This window comes from Strix uralensis, chromosome 20, assembly GCF_047716275.1.
Source record: "Strix uralensis isolate ZFMK-TIS-50842 chromosome 20, bStrUra1, whole genome shotgun sequence".
In the NCBI taxonomy this organism is placed as follows: Eukaryota; Metazoa; Chordata; class Aves; order Strigiformes; family Strigidae; genus Strix; species Strix uralensis.
In genome coordinates this window covers 4,692,586-4,708,206 of record NC_133991.1, presented here as the reverse complement: position 1 = coordinate 4,708,206, position 15,621 = coordinate 4,692,586, and the positions used below count along the sequence as shown (strand labels likewise).

General features: G+C 48.9%; 2 protein-coding genes across 2 annotated transcripts in view; one reads left to right on the top strand and one right to left on the bottom strand.

Moving 5' to 3' along the window:
• Positions 1–2,218: 2,218 nt before the first annotated feature.
• The window catches only part of LAT2 (linker for activation of T cells family member 2), a 17,304-nt gene continuing 3,901 nt past the window's right edge, over positions 2,219–15,621 (top strand). The window contains 10 exon segments of the mRNA XM_074890206.1: positions 2,219–2,455; positions 7,790–7,895; positions 8,646–8,685; positions 10,212–10,255; positions 11,128–11,176; positions 11,731–11,879; positions 12,313–12,471; positions 13,070–13,100; positions 13,245–13,300; positions 15,171–15,236. Of these exon segments, the coding sequence (XP_074746307.1) occupies positions 7,808–7,895; positions 8,646–8,685; positions 10,212–10,255; positions 11,128–11,176; positions 11,731–11,879; positions 12,313–12,471; positions 13,070–13,100; positions 13,245–13,300; positions 15,171–15,236 (682 nt within the window). The 5' untranslated portion in view covers positions 2,219–2,455; positions 7,790–7,807.
• RFC2 (replication factor C subunit 2) overlaps positions 6,832–15,621 on the bottom strand; it is a 24,245-nt gene continuing 15,455 nt past the window's right edge. Inside the window, exon 11 of the mRNA XM_074890203.1 lies at positions 6,832–6,983. Coding sequence (XP_074746304.1) covers positions 6,903–6,983 — 81 coding nt within the window. The 3' untranslated portion in view covers positions 6,832–6,902. The remainder of the gene's footprint in view (positions 6,984–15,621) is intronic.

Below are 15,621 nucleotides of genomic sequence, written 5' to 3'. Positions count from 1 at the left end.
ATGGGTTCTCACGACCTCTCTAGACCCAAAAAGATCTTTCTACAGCTGGTTAGCTATGCATCTAAAGGAGAAAAAGAGGGTTCGGTAAGCTGGGAAAACTGATTGAGGGAGTAGATGCTATGCGTTTGTTATGGGAGGAAAACAAAACCAAGCTGAAATGGGTAAGCTTTGAAAAGGACATGGAAAGGTGAAATTGTAATGTGGTGTTTTATATAATTTATTGCAGTCGATAAAAGCATGATGCTCCTGTGTCTTTGACCTTTTATCAGACCAGAAATGGTTTCTAACAGTAGCTCTAGATGAGGCACAGGGGTTACAGGAGGGAGAGGACAGACACAGTGTAGAGCCTGGTATCCCAGACTGGGTTTGGTGTCTGAGGGGTTATTGTGTGTGTGTCAGAGAGGGGGCTTGGTTTGGCCTCCCGAAGTGCAGAACTCATGGCTGTGTTGGTAGGTGCTCAGAGTGAGGGCTCTCCTAAACCCCTACACCAAGCCCTTCTCATGAGCAATACAAAGGAGGTAGAATCTATACTGCAGTAATTACCTTCTAATCAAAGTTAGAAATCAAGTGGTTGGCCTCTCAAGAGGACCGATGTCTTTGAAGGGCATCACTCTACCCAAGTAATGCACCGGGGGTGACCCTGCTGCTCTGCACCTCGGGCACAGCAACAGCTTCTGCCCACTCTAGAGGGGCTGAGCAGTCGTGTGCGTCCGTCCGGGAGACAATTAGGGGACCAACACGAGGGGCCTTTGCTGCGGCCTGTGCCAACTGTGGTAACGTCTGTACGGTGGCAGTGAGTCATCTCGGGAGCTGTGAGACCCATCAGGGGAACCCATATGCAAGTACACGGTGTCTTTTTAGCATCGGCTGTTCCTAATAAAGTAGACTTCCTCTGGTATGAAAGAGACAAACTGTAATTGTCTCCAGTGTGTTCAGAGCAACAATTCTGCTATAAACAACTGTTTTGTAAAACTTCAGTTATCAACTTGTGTTTAAATAAATTTTTAAAAAATGCTAGAAAGCCCCTAATAAACTAATTCCTAGTTAAGACCTCTGCTAGAAATGCCAATCTTGTAGCAATTGTTCTGGCAGTCAGAAAAGTATTTTACATTATATAGTATCCTTTACACGGGGCCAGCCAGAAACCCTGCAAGCAATTCAGAGCTGGGTCTTGTTCTTCTAATCTTTGGTTCAGATCATACATACTGATTTCAAGATAGGCTCTGCACCCAGATTTTCTGTGGGAACAGCTCTGGAAGGTGCATCAAAGCAATTATTCTTGCACCTCAGGTTGGAATTGGAAGAGAGAAAGTGTAAATGTTTTTGCACATACAGTGGTTAACTATCTTATCAAAGCAATGTTTCCTCTGAAAGCTTGATGGCAAAGTTCCCATCCCAGAGTTGCAAAAATAGTAACCAGTTGGCTATTTTATCATTTTTATGATAGAAGAGTCACCTTCTGTCGTAGAGGTGGATGTAGTTGGCTGGTTGTGGCAGCTTGAGAGTGCCCTAATTTAAATATAACAAAATTTTCCTTTACTGAGTAATTTACACACCTGTATGTAAGAGAGGTATTAGAGTGAGAGGCAGCATGAGCCGTTGTTTGTCTGTGGCTGTAAAGCCCAGCTGCCTGCTGCACTCCAGTAACTACAGCTCTACGCGGCTGTTACGTGCATGTGCAGACTTTCCTATTCCTAGAGCAGGATACCTGCTTCATGTACCGTGACAGGGCTCTAAGCCAGTAGATAAATTCCCCACTATTCATAAACTCTCATTCTGTTCAAGCACAAAAAAAATTAAGGAGCTACTTTTTTTTTTTTTTTTTTAAGAGCCCAGCGAAATTGTGTCTGATGTCTGCAAACTACTAATGCTGAAGCATAAGAAATAGTTTTATTCTTACAGCTCCAGACAGGAGCTCCAGGTTTGGCCAGTGGTGACCTCAGGCTATCTGCTGCCTTTGAGACTTGTTATCAACTTTTCTGTAAAAATTAAGAGAGGATTTGCTATTTGCTTTATCTGCTATGAGTTTTTTCGGGCAGCATCTGCTGCTTCCAGTGTGCTGTGTTAAATCCTGCGTAGGTTCTTTGCTAAAAGGAAACTTTAACTTTTCTGGGGCATATTTGAAACTCAAGGACTGCTTGGGAAGGCACTTTAGCGGCGTGTGTGGTTCCTCACTGTCCGAGCCTCTTCCTCTCCCTGTGGCAGAAAAACTGAAACGCTCCTGCGAGAGGCTGCCCGGGGTGAGTTTGTGCAAGCAGCACCCGCAGATCCCTCTTGTGAGCTGGTGAGGGGCTGACCGGCCGAGCGGCGGATGTTGGGGTTAGTGATTCAGATGATGACAGGAAACCAGAAACTGGCTAACGAGCCCCGAAGGAACCGGCTCCAGTGTTGGTGGCTGCGGCCGTGAGATGCGGGAGGAGATGGGACAGATGGGAGAGAGTGGCTGAGGCTGCAGGTAAGGTGGGAGAGGGAAGGATGGGGAGAGAAAGGTGCCTGGGGGTGCAGGGGGTTCACGTGAAAGCTTTGGGGCAGGTGGGGCGGCCCACTGATTTCAGTGGAGATCCTAGGCTAGATCTCTATGACCCTTTTAAAGAAGGTTCAAGGTCTGTAAAACCCCTCTGAAAAGCAATATGCTGGGTGTTACTTCTCATTGCTGCTCACGGCCATCACCTGATAAGCTCCAAGGTATGAAAATTACCAAATATCTCTTCTCAGCATTTGTACCCCTCTGGACCCAAGATGAGAGAGTGTCCCATACAACCTGGATTGCTCGTTTTACCATACTATTCTTTACATCTCCCCACTCCATCTGCTGATGGCAGCATGGCAATTTTTTAATTACATTATTTCTGTGCTCACTACTAAAATATTCTGGAAGTCAGGCTGAGCTGAGCTGTCCTCATCCCAAATCTGTTTGGTCCTGCTTCTGGCTCCTGCCTATAGCTTCTGGGACCGCTGCAGCCCACGATGTTTCCCCCTCCAATGCCCAATCCTACAAAACAGCTGACTTGAACTACACTTTCTGGGTTTCCCATCGGTTTCAGGGCTGACTGGCATCATGCATAGGAAGGTATTTATTTTACTGCATGTAAGTGCTTAAAATTGCTAATTCTGGATGGAAAGAGCTTTGTCTTTGCATCAGTTCTCTCTTGTGATCAACGTTCAGTGTCATATGGGCCATGAGGTAGACACTTTAGCAAAACAGGATAATTATGGGATAATCTTGTGTGATATTGGCTCATTTTCATTGCTCTGAACTACATAGGACTACTCGGTTACATACATATGAGTTGCCTGTATGTGCAGTTCCCAAAGCGGCGTCCCCACGGACTCCGCAGCAGCAGCGAAGGACGCTGCCTGGCTTTGGTGCCACTGAAACAGGGCAAGTTGAGGACAAATACAAGATATTTCTGTGAATTACCTCCTTGTGCTGGCATGCTCGTTGTGATTAGGATTTTGCACTGTATTGTTTTTCCTCCTGAGTTTCTTTAAAGCAGTTTACGAAGTGATAATCTGTGTGAAAGCTGATTTATCAGTTCTGTTTTTTCCTCTTGTCCTATGTTCCATCAAAATGCATCTTCTGCATAAAATAAGGCATGGTCTGCTTGAACAGCTGTACAAAACCAGACTTTATCTATGCTGTAGTGGTGCTCCAAAGAAAATTTACACTGGCATAAGATCTGGTAGGAAATGGGATGTGCAGACCTCTGGAAAGGAGCTTTTCTGGAGGCTCAATGCTCATTGAAGTGGTTCCAACCACAGGAGCTTCCTTGGTCTGAGACTTTAATTTCTAAATTGATAGGACTTTCTGTGGTATTCTGTGCAATGTAGACAAACAGAAAGTAGTGTTTCTTTTCTTAGAAATGTTAGAGACATTGAGTCAAGCTGAATATTGCATCTGTTCAACAAGTCTGTGTGCTAAATTTCATATGGCGAGGTTTTAAATAAACTCTCCACCTTGTATTTCATGCTGGTGACTCATCCAATCAGTCTGAATTAGTCTTAATTTATTGCAAAATGGCACAGACCACAAAACTGTCTGGAAAGGAAAGGAGAAGACTCTTCTATATTTACCTTTCGGGCATTTTTTACAATAGGTTGGACACATGACCTAACCCAGCAATTTCAGTCTTCATCTTGCAATGTGAGCTTGAGGGGTGGGCTTGATGTCTGCAAAGGGCTGAAATGACTTCATCAGAAATGATCTTACAGAAAACCAGCCATTTTTGCTGATGCCACATCAACGCGTTCCTCACTCTCCTGGATTTTCAGCAAAAAGTTTAAGTACTCTTAAAGGTTTTTTAAGTGAGCTTTCTGCTTCTGCTGCTGCTGTTGGAAAGTTCTTCCAGACTTTCCGTTCATTGGGAATTTTATTTCTAACCTGTGCAAATGCAGCTTATACCCACTCATTTTATATGCCAGTGTTGTCTTATTTAAATTTAAACTGCTTTTCTCACTGTGGTGATTCTCTTGGACAGATGATTGTCCATGTACTCTCACTCTCTGCTTTAGTAGACTTAAAAGTCCTCCTGATAAAACAAATGCTCCTTCCGTTGGCTGTTTATAGTGAGCCCCGTTACTGGGTTTAATCCTTAATTTAGGACTAGAAACCTTCCACAACAGCAGCCGGGCTGACAAGACCGAGCACATGGAGTGAATGATCTTTCACAAGTTCATTAATTCTTCCCATTTTGGGGAAAAAAAAAAAAAAGTTTGTCTCTGCTAAAAATATCTGAGGCCATGAAAAGAGCGGCCCCTGTTCGGGAAGGCGTGCTTCCCCCTCGCAGGAGAGGTGCTGTACTGCAGAGATCATGACTTTATCCAGCCTCCAGCCGTTACTGTCCCTGGAATCGCTTATTCAGAGCGGCTGCTCCCAGGGGTTTTGTGGGGCCAGGGTGCTCGACAGCAGGTGCTCAGGCAGCGGGTGCTCGGGCAGTGCTTGCTGCCAGAGACAGGCACCGTGGCCACACCAGCTTTCTTGTGTAAGGAGAAACTCCTGCCAGTGCAAAAAGGGGAAAACAACATACAAGAGGAGAATGGAGGCATGTACAAACAGACCAGGGCATTTCAACGCTGTCTGAATTTCACTCCTGAAACTAGATGGGTATCTGTTTTCTCCTGGTTTTGAATTTAGCATCTTGAAAGCAAGGCTGATCAGCAAGCCATTAACTCCGTATGTCCTTCTGATATACTCAGGCCTCATCACAGACCTTAGTGTCTTGAGTCTATTTATTCTCCTCTCTCATATCCCCAGGGTGGAGAGCAGGGAAAGCATGTTCAGCTTTCCAAATATTTTATTTATATCTCGCCAGCCATGAGTAAGTGCCTCCAGCCTTCTGCTTGTCATAAATCTGTTCATCACCTCCTTCCATCAGCTCTTTTCAGGAGGAGCTTTTGTACCAAAAGAAAGGATTTCCATGGACTTGGATGTTCAGTGAACACAAATAATAACCTCCAGGCTGGTGGTGTGCTTGTAACTTGGTGCCCATGGGAGCTTTCGCTGGAGGGGACATCGTGATGGGGATGGGACGTGCAGTGCCCTGCTCGGCAGCCCCTGCAAATAACCACCTCTGGGGTTCCTGTCGAGCGAGGGGCTTGGGAGCAGCCTGGGTTTGCTGCGTTACTGCCCCGCTGCAGAAATAAAACCAGCTCTAGAAGGGACATGGCAGCCTGTCCTACAACAGTGTAAACTAGGTCAGCGTTGTCAGGCACCTTCAGCTCTGCCTTGCCTTTATTTAAAAAAAAGAAAAAAGAGAAAAAGAAAAAAAAAACCAACCCCAACTTCCCCCCCCTCCAGCCCAGCAATATTACAGCCCTTTGTATAATGAATTTTGGTCATCAGCACTGGGCCAACTTCCCTTAGCTGCCTCTTGCAGATGCTTTAGAGATAATCCACAGGTCACAATTTCCAGTGAGGATGTTGAGCCAAGGAAAAATGATGTGAGAAACCACATGGTTTTCACCAGGCTCCATCCCCAATGTCCTGGCTGCAGCTGGGGGTGCTGGTCACAGGGTGCTGGTCCTGCACATCTGGGGTGGGTCCATGGGGATCTGGGCATGTCGTTAATCTAAAATGACTCATCCTGGCTTCTTCAGAAAGTGCTGCAAGAAACTTTGCAAGGAAAGGCCCCTGAGGGGTCTATGAAGAGCAAAACCATGATGGAGGGAGTGCTGGGAGCTGCCACATCGTCCTTGTGAGCCCAGGCAGCCTTGAAGGGAGTAGAAGTAAACCCAGTTTGCTCACAAGCAGAGAGGATGGTCTCAAAACCAAGTGTAGGGTCACTTCTGGGCAGGCAGACCGTGTCTGGGCACCGCTGAGCAGATGCTGACACCAAACCCTGGGCAGCCCATCCCATCCTTCGGTGATCATTCCCTCCTGATAGGGGCAGAGCAACACTGTGCTCGAGGGGCTGTGGGCTGTCAGGAGCAGAAATGGGGGACTGCCTCTTTCCTCTCCTTCCCCTGCCCCGCAGTCCTTTACACTGTGCCTTGGTCATTAGGACACTGGTGTAGGACTGGGATTCCAGTGCCAGACTGGACCACAAAACCTCCCACAGCATCCTTGGCCGCAGTGCTGAGCGACCGGCATGGGCAGGAGGGTGGCTGCTCAGTGCCGAGGGGCTCGCTGCTGAGAGGAGAGGCCCTCGGGTTTCCTCCTGTGTGAATGGGGTGTTGGAGTGGCTTGCAGTTTGGGCAGAGAAATGTTATTTATTCTGCTTTATGTAAGTGGAAGCAGAAGGTGCTGAGCAGGGCAGAATCAAGCTGCTGTTTTCCATCGTCTGTTATTGATATTTGTTTAATTATTTTAATATATATATTTCCCCAGATATATATGTATTTCCTCCCCCCATCCACAGTGGCTATACCAATACAGGATTAAGTTGTAACAAGGGAGATTCAAGTCAGGCGGTAGGAAAGCTTCCTACCCAGCAGAGAATGACGTTCTGGTCTTTGGCAAGTTGAAGCATCTCCATCCCTAGGGGCTAAAGAAGTAGTTTATTAAAAACAAAAATAAATTAAAATATCTGCAAGTAAAGAAATTCTGGCCCCAGGGAATAGGAATGGGCTAAACGATCCGTCCCAGATGCAGCAGGCTGTTTTCTGTGATATTTATAGGATGTTTTGTGTTTTAAAGGAAGAAATTGAAGCCAAATCATGCTGATTATTACAAAATGTTAGCTGCTGTTTGTGGAAGAGCCTGTCATGGAAAGGAGGGGAAGAGCTGGTGTCTGAGCCAGTTCAATGCAGGAAAAAGTGTGGGGAATTTAACATTTAGAGTAACTCTGCACTGCAGGGAAATAGCTGGAGCATCTCATACTTGGCAGCTTTGAATACTTCCAAGTGCCTTCCTTTTTGCCCTCTCCTCTAGATATCAAAACATCCACTGACAATGTTGGATGATGGCAATGTGGGTTATGGGGTTAGGAATGAGTAAATCCAAGTGGGTTTTTCCTCTCTGTGCCAATGTCCTGAGCAGAACCTCGTGAACCTCTTCTCTTTCCCTCCAGTGAAATGGGGGTTTGGCTCTGGGGTGTGCTCAGGTCTTACTGGAGTGGAAAGTGTGTGTGCAGCCCCTCGGACCGGAGCAGTGTGGGGAAAGGATGTTGCCTCTGCCGCCCCGTAAGATAACCCTAAAGTCTCTTCTGCATCCTCAGCAAGCACCCGACTCTGGGGGTGTGAATGCAAACAGCACGTGGCTGTTTGTGGGGGTGAAAGCTTTCCGAGTGGTGGCCGTGCAGCCCCACGTGCACCCGATGCTCATGGGGTTCCCCTCGGCGCTGTGTTTCAGGCTGGATGTGGCCGGGCCATGGCGCAGCTGGAGCTGCTGTGGGCAGCCGCCGCGCTGATGCTCTTCGGAGCTGCCGTCAGCCTCTGCGTCAAGTGCCAGCTCTCGGGTAAGGCTCTGCCTGCGTCCTTCGGGGTCCTGCCCGTGGCCCCGGGCTGGGCTGGGGGTCACGCTGGGCACACACTTTCCTTTTGGGGTGTCCCCTCTGGGTGGCTTGGTCCTGCTCAGCCATGGGGAGCTTTGCCCTCCTGGGGACGCTCCCAGCAGCTGAAGCTGGGAAGGGTCTGTGCTGGTGGCCTGGGAGCAGCTGGGGGGAAGGACCCCCTGACCCTGCAGCACCCCTTCCCTGGGGTGGGTGCAATGCCATGGGCTGCAGACCCTTCTCCATGGTCACCGTGGTGGGTGGCTTTGGGACACCACACCTGGGAGGACCATCTCCAGCTGCAAAAATCCTGCAGAAGCTCTGGGGCGGGCAGGCACAGAAGGACAGTCTGGGGGATAAATCCGTATATACATTCAATACAAAGAGATTGGGGTGAGCACCCACCCCAATGGGGTTTGAGCCCACCTTTGAGCACTGGGTGGGTTTTACTGGGGAAGAGAGGCTGCAGTTTGGGGTTTTGGGGACCGGATTGGCTGGCTGGCTGGCTTGCTTTGCAGTGTCTGAAACAAATATTACAATTCAAAAATAGTTTAAAATAAATTAATCAAAACCCTATTGCAACTGCTGCTCGCTGCCTCTGCTGTCCTCTCATGCTCCTGGTTGAAGAACTTTTGTGAATGTGTCTTATTGGCCTTTCTGATCTTTAACTCCCAAATCATCTCTTTCATAAGAGCTTTTTTATTCCTTGTCTTCCAGCTACCAAGCGAGAGAAGCAGCTGAGTGAGCGAAGGAGCCAGTAAGTTGCCTTTCACAATCGCGCTTCTTCCCCAAACAGCTCACCTGGGTTGAGACCCTGGCCACAACCAGACCCACTCCATGCCTCACAGCTGAGATCTGGATTTACAGAAAATAAAGTAATCCCAGAATGGGGCATGCAGGGTGGCGTGTCCCAGCCCAGGGCGCTGCTCAAGTGCATTTATAAAGAATAATCCAAAATGAAACTGAAGCTTGGACCATGATGCCTGTGAGTCATTGACTAGTTGGAAAAAGTCCTGGGAGAATTGGAAGGGCAAGTTCTTATCCTGTCCCGTCGTGCCCCGCAATGAGGTAGAGAGGTTGGTAACTTCCTAAACGAGAAAGACCCTGCCCTTGGCTGGTGCTGATGGGATCCTGTGCCAGAGCAACCGCCAACCTGCAGCGTAAGCAATGAAGGAAATGCGATTGTACACACACGCACACCCCCTTATTTCCTTCAGCAACAGACAAACCACAGCTAAATGATATAAAGAAAAAAAAAAAAGGCTGTCTTGTAACCTTTGATATAGGAGCAAACATGGTGCAAAGGGGCTCTGCAAAGCCTCCGTGGGGTCGGGGTGTTTGCCTCTGCTCCGCTTGCCCGGGACCAGGGGAAAGGCTTCGGTGTGGCCCATCGCAGACCGATGGAAAGGCCAAGCGCAGGCTCCGACCCCCGCTGGCTCGTACTGAATTGTCCCGACTCCTTGAAATTTGTACCTGGATTGGGTGGTTTGACTTCAGGTTCATGGTATTGTGTGCTCTTTTTAGAAATCTGTTTTGGGTTAGTTAGGGCTTTTCGCAAGCAAAGTGGTTTAACTCTATACATTTGCAGACTCTGCGATGAGGTCCTTTGACATCTCATCTCCCTGCCAGCCCTGTGCCGTGAATACCAGCTTGGGATGGGGGGTGCCCAAATGAAAGGGGGTGGGAAAGGGACACTTTCAGGGTCCCCAAATCAGAGTTAGTAAGTGCAGTATGCACCTGCAGTAGAAGAGCCGTTGAATCCTCTTGTGCTCTGAAGAGCAGCTCTCCTGTTAACTGAGAAGTAAAGAGGTTACTGGGCATGTGTGTTATTTTTATTGTTGATCACATACGTTATTTTTTTCAGGTGGATGTTGGCAGGGGCAGTGGCAGAGGTGAACAAGGGAAATTTGAAAAAATTTCATGGGTGAACACCCTTTTTTTTTGTGGCTGAAAATGCTCTTCTGGCCTTAACCGGTGCATAAAGTGTCAGAGTAGGAATTATCCTACATGATGTTTTCCTCATCCCTGGGTCCTTCCCTAAACTGATGTCAGCTGCTCTGTCAATGGTCTATAAGCACATCTTGACTTTAAAGGGTCAAAGAGGGGTCTGGAAAACTGCTCCCAGCCCATATGGGTTCTGCATGACCTGCTGAGCGACGCACCCCAGCTTCTCACCAAGCCCAGTGTGGGGGCTGTGCTCACCAAACAGGAAGGTCTCTTGCATCTGTTTTCCTTGTCATAGACCCCAAAATTCAGCTGAGGTTATACCTCTGTTTTTTCCAGGCTCGAAAGTCAGCAGAGGTTTGAGGTGATTCGATCCTATTCCAGTGAGTATGAATGTTGCAGGGTGGGGGTGCTGCATGCACAGAACGGGGAGGGAAGTAAAAATTAAAAGGGTCACCTTGAAGCCAGGTGGTGAAATGATATGAGACTGAGATTGTCGAAACCACCTTAGATTCTTCTAGAGATGTGAATTCTGAGCTAATGGAAAAAAATTTCCCTTCACGTTGAAAATAAATCACTAAAGCAATGTCATTGAAATGCAACGCCTTATTAACTTGGGCTTTTCAAACCACTCTGTTCACCCTGTGAAAACAACAGTGTGGGTGAACCCGAATTGATAGGAGTGACTCATTTATCATCACCCCCTTACTGCTTCCTGCGGCAAGTTGGGTTAGGTGCTGACCTTTTGATTTTTATCCTGAAACGAGCTGCTGATGGGGTCTGTATGAAATGTCACCGTCTGCAGACGGGCTCTGCGGGGGCCGCTCCTTTCCCTGGGACCTTGCTGGGCCCAAGCCCCATAATCCCCCTACGAGTCTTTGTTTCAGCACAGCCCAACCAAAGCTCACAACCTACCGATGCATCCTGCGGTGTGAAGGGAGGGGTGCTGGGCGTGGGAGAGGCCCCCAAGTCAAGTAGGTTTGGGGGACAGTGGGCAATAAGGCAGTAGTTGGGATTGTGGCTTCCTCCAATGTGCATTAAGTAGCTCTGTGGTCTGCACAGCTGCCAGCTTTTCCTCCCTGTTTCCCGTTTTGGTCATTTATGAACTTTCAAGGAACAATTTGGAAGCTATTTTGGGATGCCTTAGAAAAATTCTTGCCAGTACTGGGGAATGGTCTCTGGTGGATGCTCTGTGCTCTTTGAAACATCTGCTGCTGCCATAATAATTAACACCCCATTTTGTTCTTGGTGCTAGCTACAACACGAAGGCTGGAACAAATAAAGGAACCTGAAAAATTAGCAAGGTAGGTAAAAAACACAAGCAAAACCTAGCTGTAGAGCCAAGGTTGGATGAAGTTCACCCAACATATGTGAATGTTCAGGATTTGGGATTGGGTTCTGGACCCTATAGATGTGGCTTGGGCTATACTTAGAATCATAGAATAATTTGGGTTTGAAGGGACCTTTAAAGGTCACCTAGTCCAAGCCCCCCTGCAATGAGCCGGGACATCTTCAACTAGATCAGGTTGCTTAATTTATTGATGGTCAATAGTGGGTTTAGACTTTTTCTGGATTTTCTTCAGTCAATCTGCATTCTGCTGGCAACCATTTAAATCGAACCCGAGGAACTGAGCTGTGGCTGTACGTAATAGGTACATCATGAAACAGGAATGGCCGTTCTTTCCTTAAAGCAGTTTGATGTGAGAAATTCCCTTCTCCCCATCACCAAAATGCCCAAGAACTACACAGCTGCAATAATTCTGCTGTGATATTCAGGCATAGTTATTCCTATCTTGGGATTTGACCCCGAACTCCTCATCTCCCATTGCTCGATGTGTGTCCTGTTACAACCTCGCAGGGAGATTTCACGGGTGGTCCTTCTGGCTTAGTCATTGCTGTGGTTTGTAACCCCTGGTACAGTTTGCTCAGACCTGGGACTTTAGCTCCCTTTTCTGTCTTTCAGGAAAACCACCAAGGAGCTTGGCACCTCCCGCCGCACTGGATACGGTGAGCATCTCCCCTGGGATGGGCCCTGGTTCAATGCTCTCCCCATCCATGCAGGCACGGGGGAAGCACCTACTGCAAAATTAATAAATGGGGATGTTTCAAATTTTGGCTCATTTGTGTAGGTGCTGGCTGGGAACTCTCGGCAGTTTTGAGAAGACAGAGCCTCTGAGAGTCTGGTTACTCACTGCTGGACCCCAGGCAGGGCACAGGGGGGTTATCCTAGAAACAAGCTGGGTGATGATAAAATTCTTTCCTGTTATTAGCACCTACCCATGGTGCTGCACAGCGATGCTTAATAAGATAGGCTGGGTCTGAGTTTAAAATGCAGTGTGCTATGGCTGACCAGGCCTAGTTAGAGCCACAGGGCCAGATTATTTAAAATATCACCCCTGGTTGTCCCAGCACCTCTGCCCTGGGGCATCCAACCTTTCAGCCGTGTCCCTGGCCCCAAGCAAAGAGCTGAGCAGGGGCAGAGCTGCTGCTGCTGCCGAAATGCTCGGTGGCACCATCATCAAACTGCTCCCCTCGCTCGGCCTGAGCCCGAGCATGACGTGCCCTTCTGCTTTTCCCCAGGGAGCGGGACCGAGCCCAGGTATCAGAACTTCCTGACAGGTAAATGCTGCAGCCACACGGCCAGGGGTGTGGGGAGGGAAGGCTGCCGAGGCGATGAGAGGTTACTGGGGATGAGAGCTGGCGGGGAGCACGCAGGCAGCCGCCACTGCAGCTGGCAGAGCTCCGGCTTGGTTAATTTAGTGATTGCTTTGTAAGACACACACTGATCTGATTAACGGTCAGAGTGGAGGGGGACGGGATGCTGGCGAGCCCCCCGCTCCCTCCCAGGACAGCGTGAGCTGGTGCTCACCCTAAGAGATTATTGGCACATGGGGCCATGCTCTCCTTTCCCAAACTGGGGAGGATATTCCCGATCTCCTGCCAGCTGGCAGAATCTGTCCATGAGAAGTGATGAGCCCTGGTTTTCCCATGGCGTGGGGTGGATCAGGGCTGCCTCCCCTGCTCCAGCCTCCCGGCTCTGCTTGTGGACAGGCTTTGGGGCCGAGCCAGGACTTTTCTGGCTGCTGGGGACATTCGCCATCACTGTGCTTGGGGAATTTGTCCGGCTGTGCTTTCGGATGGCGGTGGAATTCGTGCAACTATATGGTGTGCTGACAGCAAACCCTTTGTGCTTGCAGAGGACTGCCTGCAAGGGGATGCTGCCTACGTGTAAGTAGCTGGTTGCTGCCTGCCAGCACAATTGAGCAGAGGTATACTGGTCCCAGTGTGGTCCTGGCTCTCTTGTAGCTCAGACTGGGAAGCCTGTGGCCTGCCTCGGGCAGGAGGAGCTAACGGCGGCTGCTCTTCTCACAGGGAACCCATATCTCTGGATTACTACAACTGTGCCAGGTTCTTCACACCACCCAATGGTAAGGTCTCCATGCAAGTGAGATGGGTTTCTTCTCTAGCCACCAGCCCGGCTGTTGAGTGGCTCCAGGGAGCTACAAGACTTTTCTTGCCTGGGTCTGTGCGTTATTGCCGTATCACCTGAAGCAAGCGTGAGTCCAGGAGAGATGTTTGTTAAGGGGTGTAGCAGAGCCGTGGGGCTTGAGGGATGCCCAAGCACCGCTCAGTCCATCTGTTGGCTATAAACAGGACAGCCCAAATGCATCCCTGGCTCCGACTGCACAAAACGCTTGGTTCTTACTCTGTTTCATCTCTGGGCAGCAGCAAATCTCACTGCAAGAGTGTATGGGGTAACAAAGCCATTTCCCTGTTTTTAGCTCAGTTTGGTTTGCATGAGCAGAGATTGCAGCCCCACAGGGCCCTGCCCAGACGCACAGGAAGGGGTATGTCCTCATCCGGAAGCTTTTTACCAAAGGGACACCTTTAAATACTTTGTGTGCTTGATTTATGAAGCTACTGAATGAAGGTGGGATGGAACACACTGCTCCATTCATATGCATCTTTTCAAGGCAAATATTGCATCTGTGAAATGTTTTCACTTCCCTGGGTACTCGGCACTTCTCTGCACTGACTCAGACATCAGTCTATTTTTATCTAAAATGAATTTCAAAACATGAATCCTATTTTTTTATTTAAAGAGACTGGGGGGAAAAAAATAGGTTAAAAAAATAATTTGTTTACCAAAACCAATGTACCTTATTTAAAAAAAAAAAAGGGGGGGGGGGGGAGGTGTGCAAAGGGAGAAAGAGAAACCTGAATCTATTAACATGAAAGTTTTTGTATCCCTTACTAGTTTTAATGCTTTTTCAGTGGCTGAGGACTACCTAGAGGTAGTGTCAGTGTGTAGCCATTGCGGAGCTGCTCTGAGAGGCTCCCTTGGCTAATGCTTTCCCTCCTGCCCGGTGTGGTTTTGGGCAGCAGAGCCCTTGCCCATGCAGGGGGTGCCTGTCCTGGCTGAGATCAACTGCCCTGCTGAGCTCGGGGCTTCTCCCCTTCGCTGAGGCTTTGGAGAAGCACTGGAGGGTCGCAGGGTGGGCAGCAGCAGGGCTTACATTGCGTGCAAACTTTTCCAGCTTAGGTGCCGTGACCACACGAACTGTTGGGTGTCAGTGGTGTTGTCAGCACTGGTGGATGCAGGGTTTGAGGTTAGCAGTATAGGGACTCACGTGGTTCAGCTGCTCACAAGCCCATCCAGAGAGCTGAAATAACCAGCAACAGAACAAAGAGCTTGAGGGTTTTAAATTCTTTCAAGCAGATTTTGGTTCTAGATGCTTTCAGATTTTACATGCTTGGACTGGGGCTCAGGTCCTTCCCCAAAACTGAGAATAAGCCCAAGAAGACACCGCAGTTGCAAGCTTAACACTCGCTGGGAAAGAAAATCCCCTCCCGACTGCTAACCTGGGCTGGGAGCCTGGGGGTTCAAGCCACACCAGAGCCAGCTCCCCTCCCTGCTTCACCTTGGGGGCTGCTGTAGGGCTAGTAGTTATGCTTACTGGGTTTTATTCCTGTTTGTAAGAAAAGTCATGGTGCCTCAGGACCAGCTTTGGCCGCTCACCCTCAGCTGGCTCCATGGGTGCTGCTGTGGCCGGAGAGGCTCAGCCAGGGCTCCAGGCATCGGTGACACCGCTCCCGCGGGGCAGTGATCGCCCAGTTCGACTGCACTGGGGATGGCCTGTTGCTGGGCCAGCGCAGGCTGTCACAAAGACTAATGAGTTTTTAGCTAATGTGCAATTCATTGTGGGAAACAGCCCTCTCCTGCAAGTGCTGGGGGATCTTTCCAGGTCACCTATGCTTCCTTAAGCTCATTTTCCCCCTCTTTCTTCTCTCTGCCAGAGAAAGAGGAGGATTCCCAGTCCTATCAAAATGTCATCATTGGAGTGTCTCATGGCTCTGATACAGGTAGGTGTGTTGCTGTCGTGGTCTCTGTGTGTTGTACAAAGGTATCTGGAAGTGCAGAGAAGGACCGAGATCTGCTCAGTCAAGGGAAAACCCCTCATTTGCAGGCTCAGCTCTTCCTATCAGCTCCGTGCTGGTGGAGCTGGGGTGCAAGGGCTGCCGCAGGGACAGAGCAGACCTGGAGCTTTCCTTTCTGCAGGAAAACGCATGTGGTGATGCCTTACCAGTTGTGAGCTCACCTCTGAGCTGATCCCTTTGATTAGGAGATCTCTGCAGCAATTCAGGAGCGTTGGGGTCTGCATTGTTTCTCTAGGTCTTACAGTGTTGTTACAGCTAAGACTGATCATGGTTATAGACCCCAGCTCAGGTTTCTCCCCACGTCCAGCCC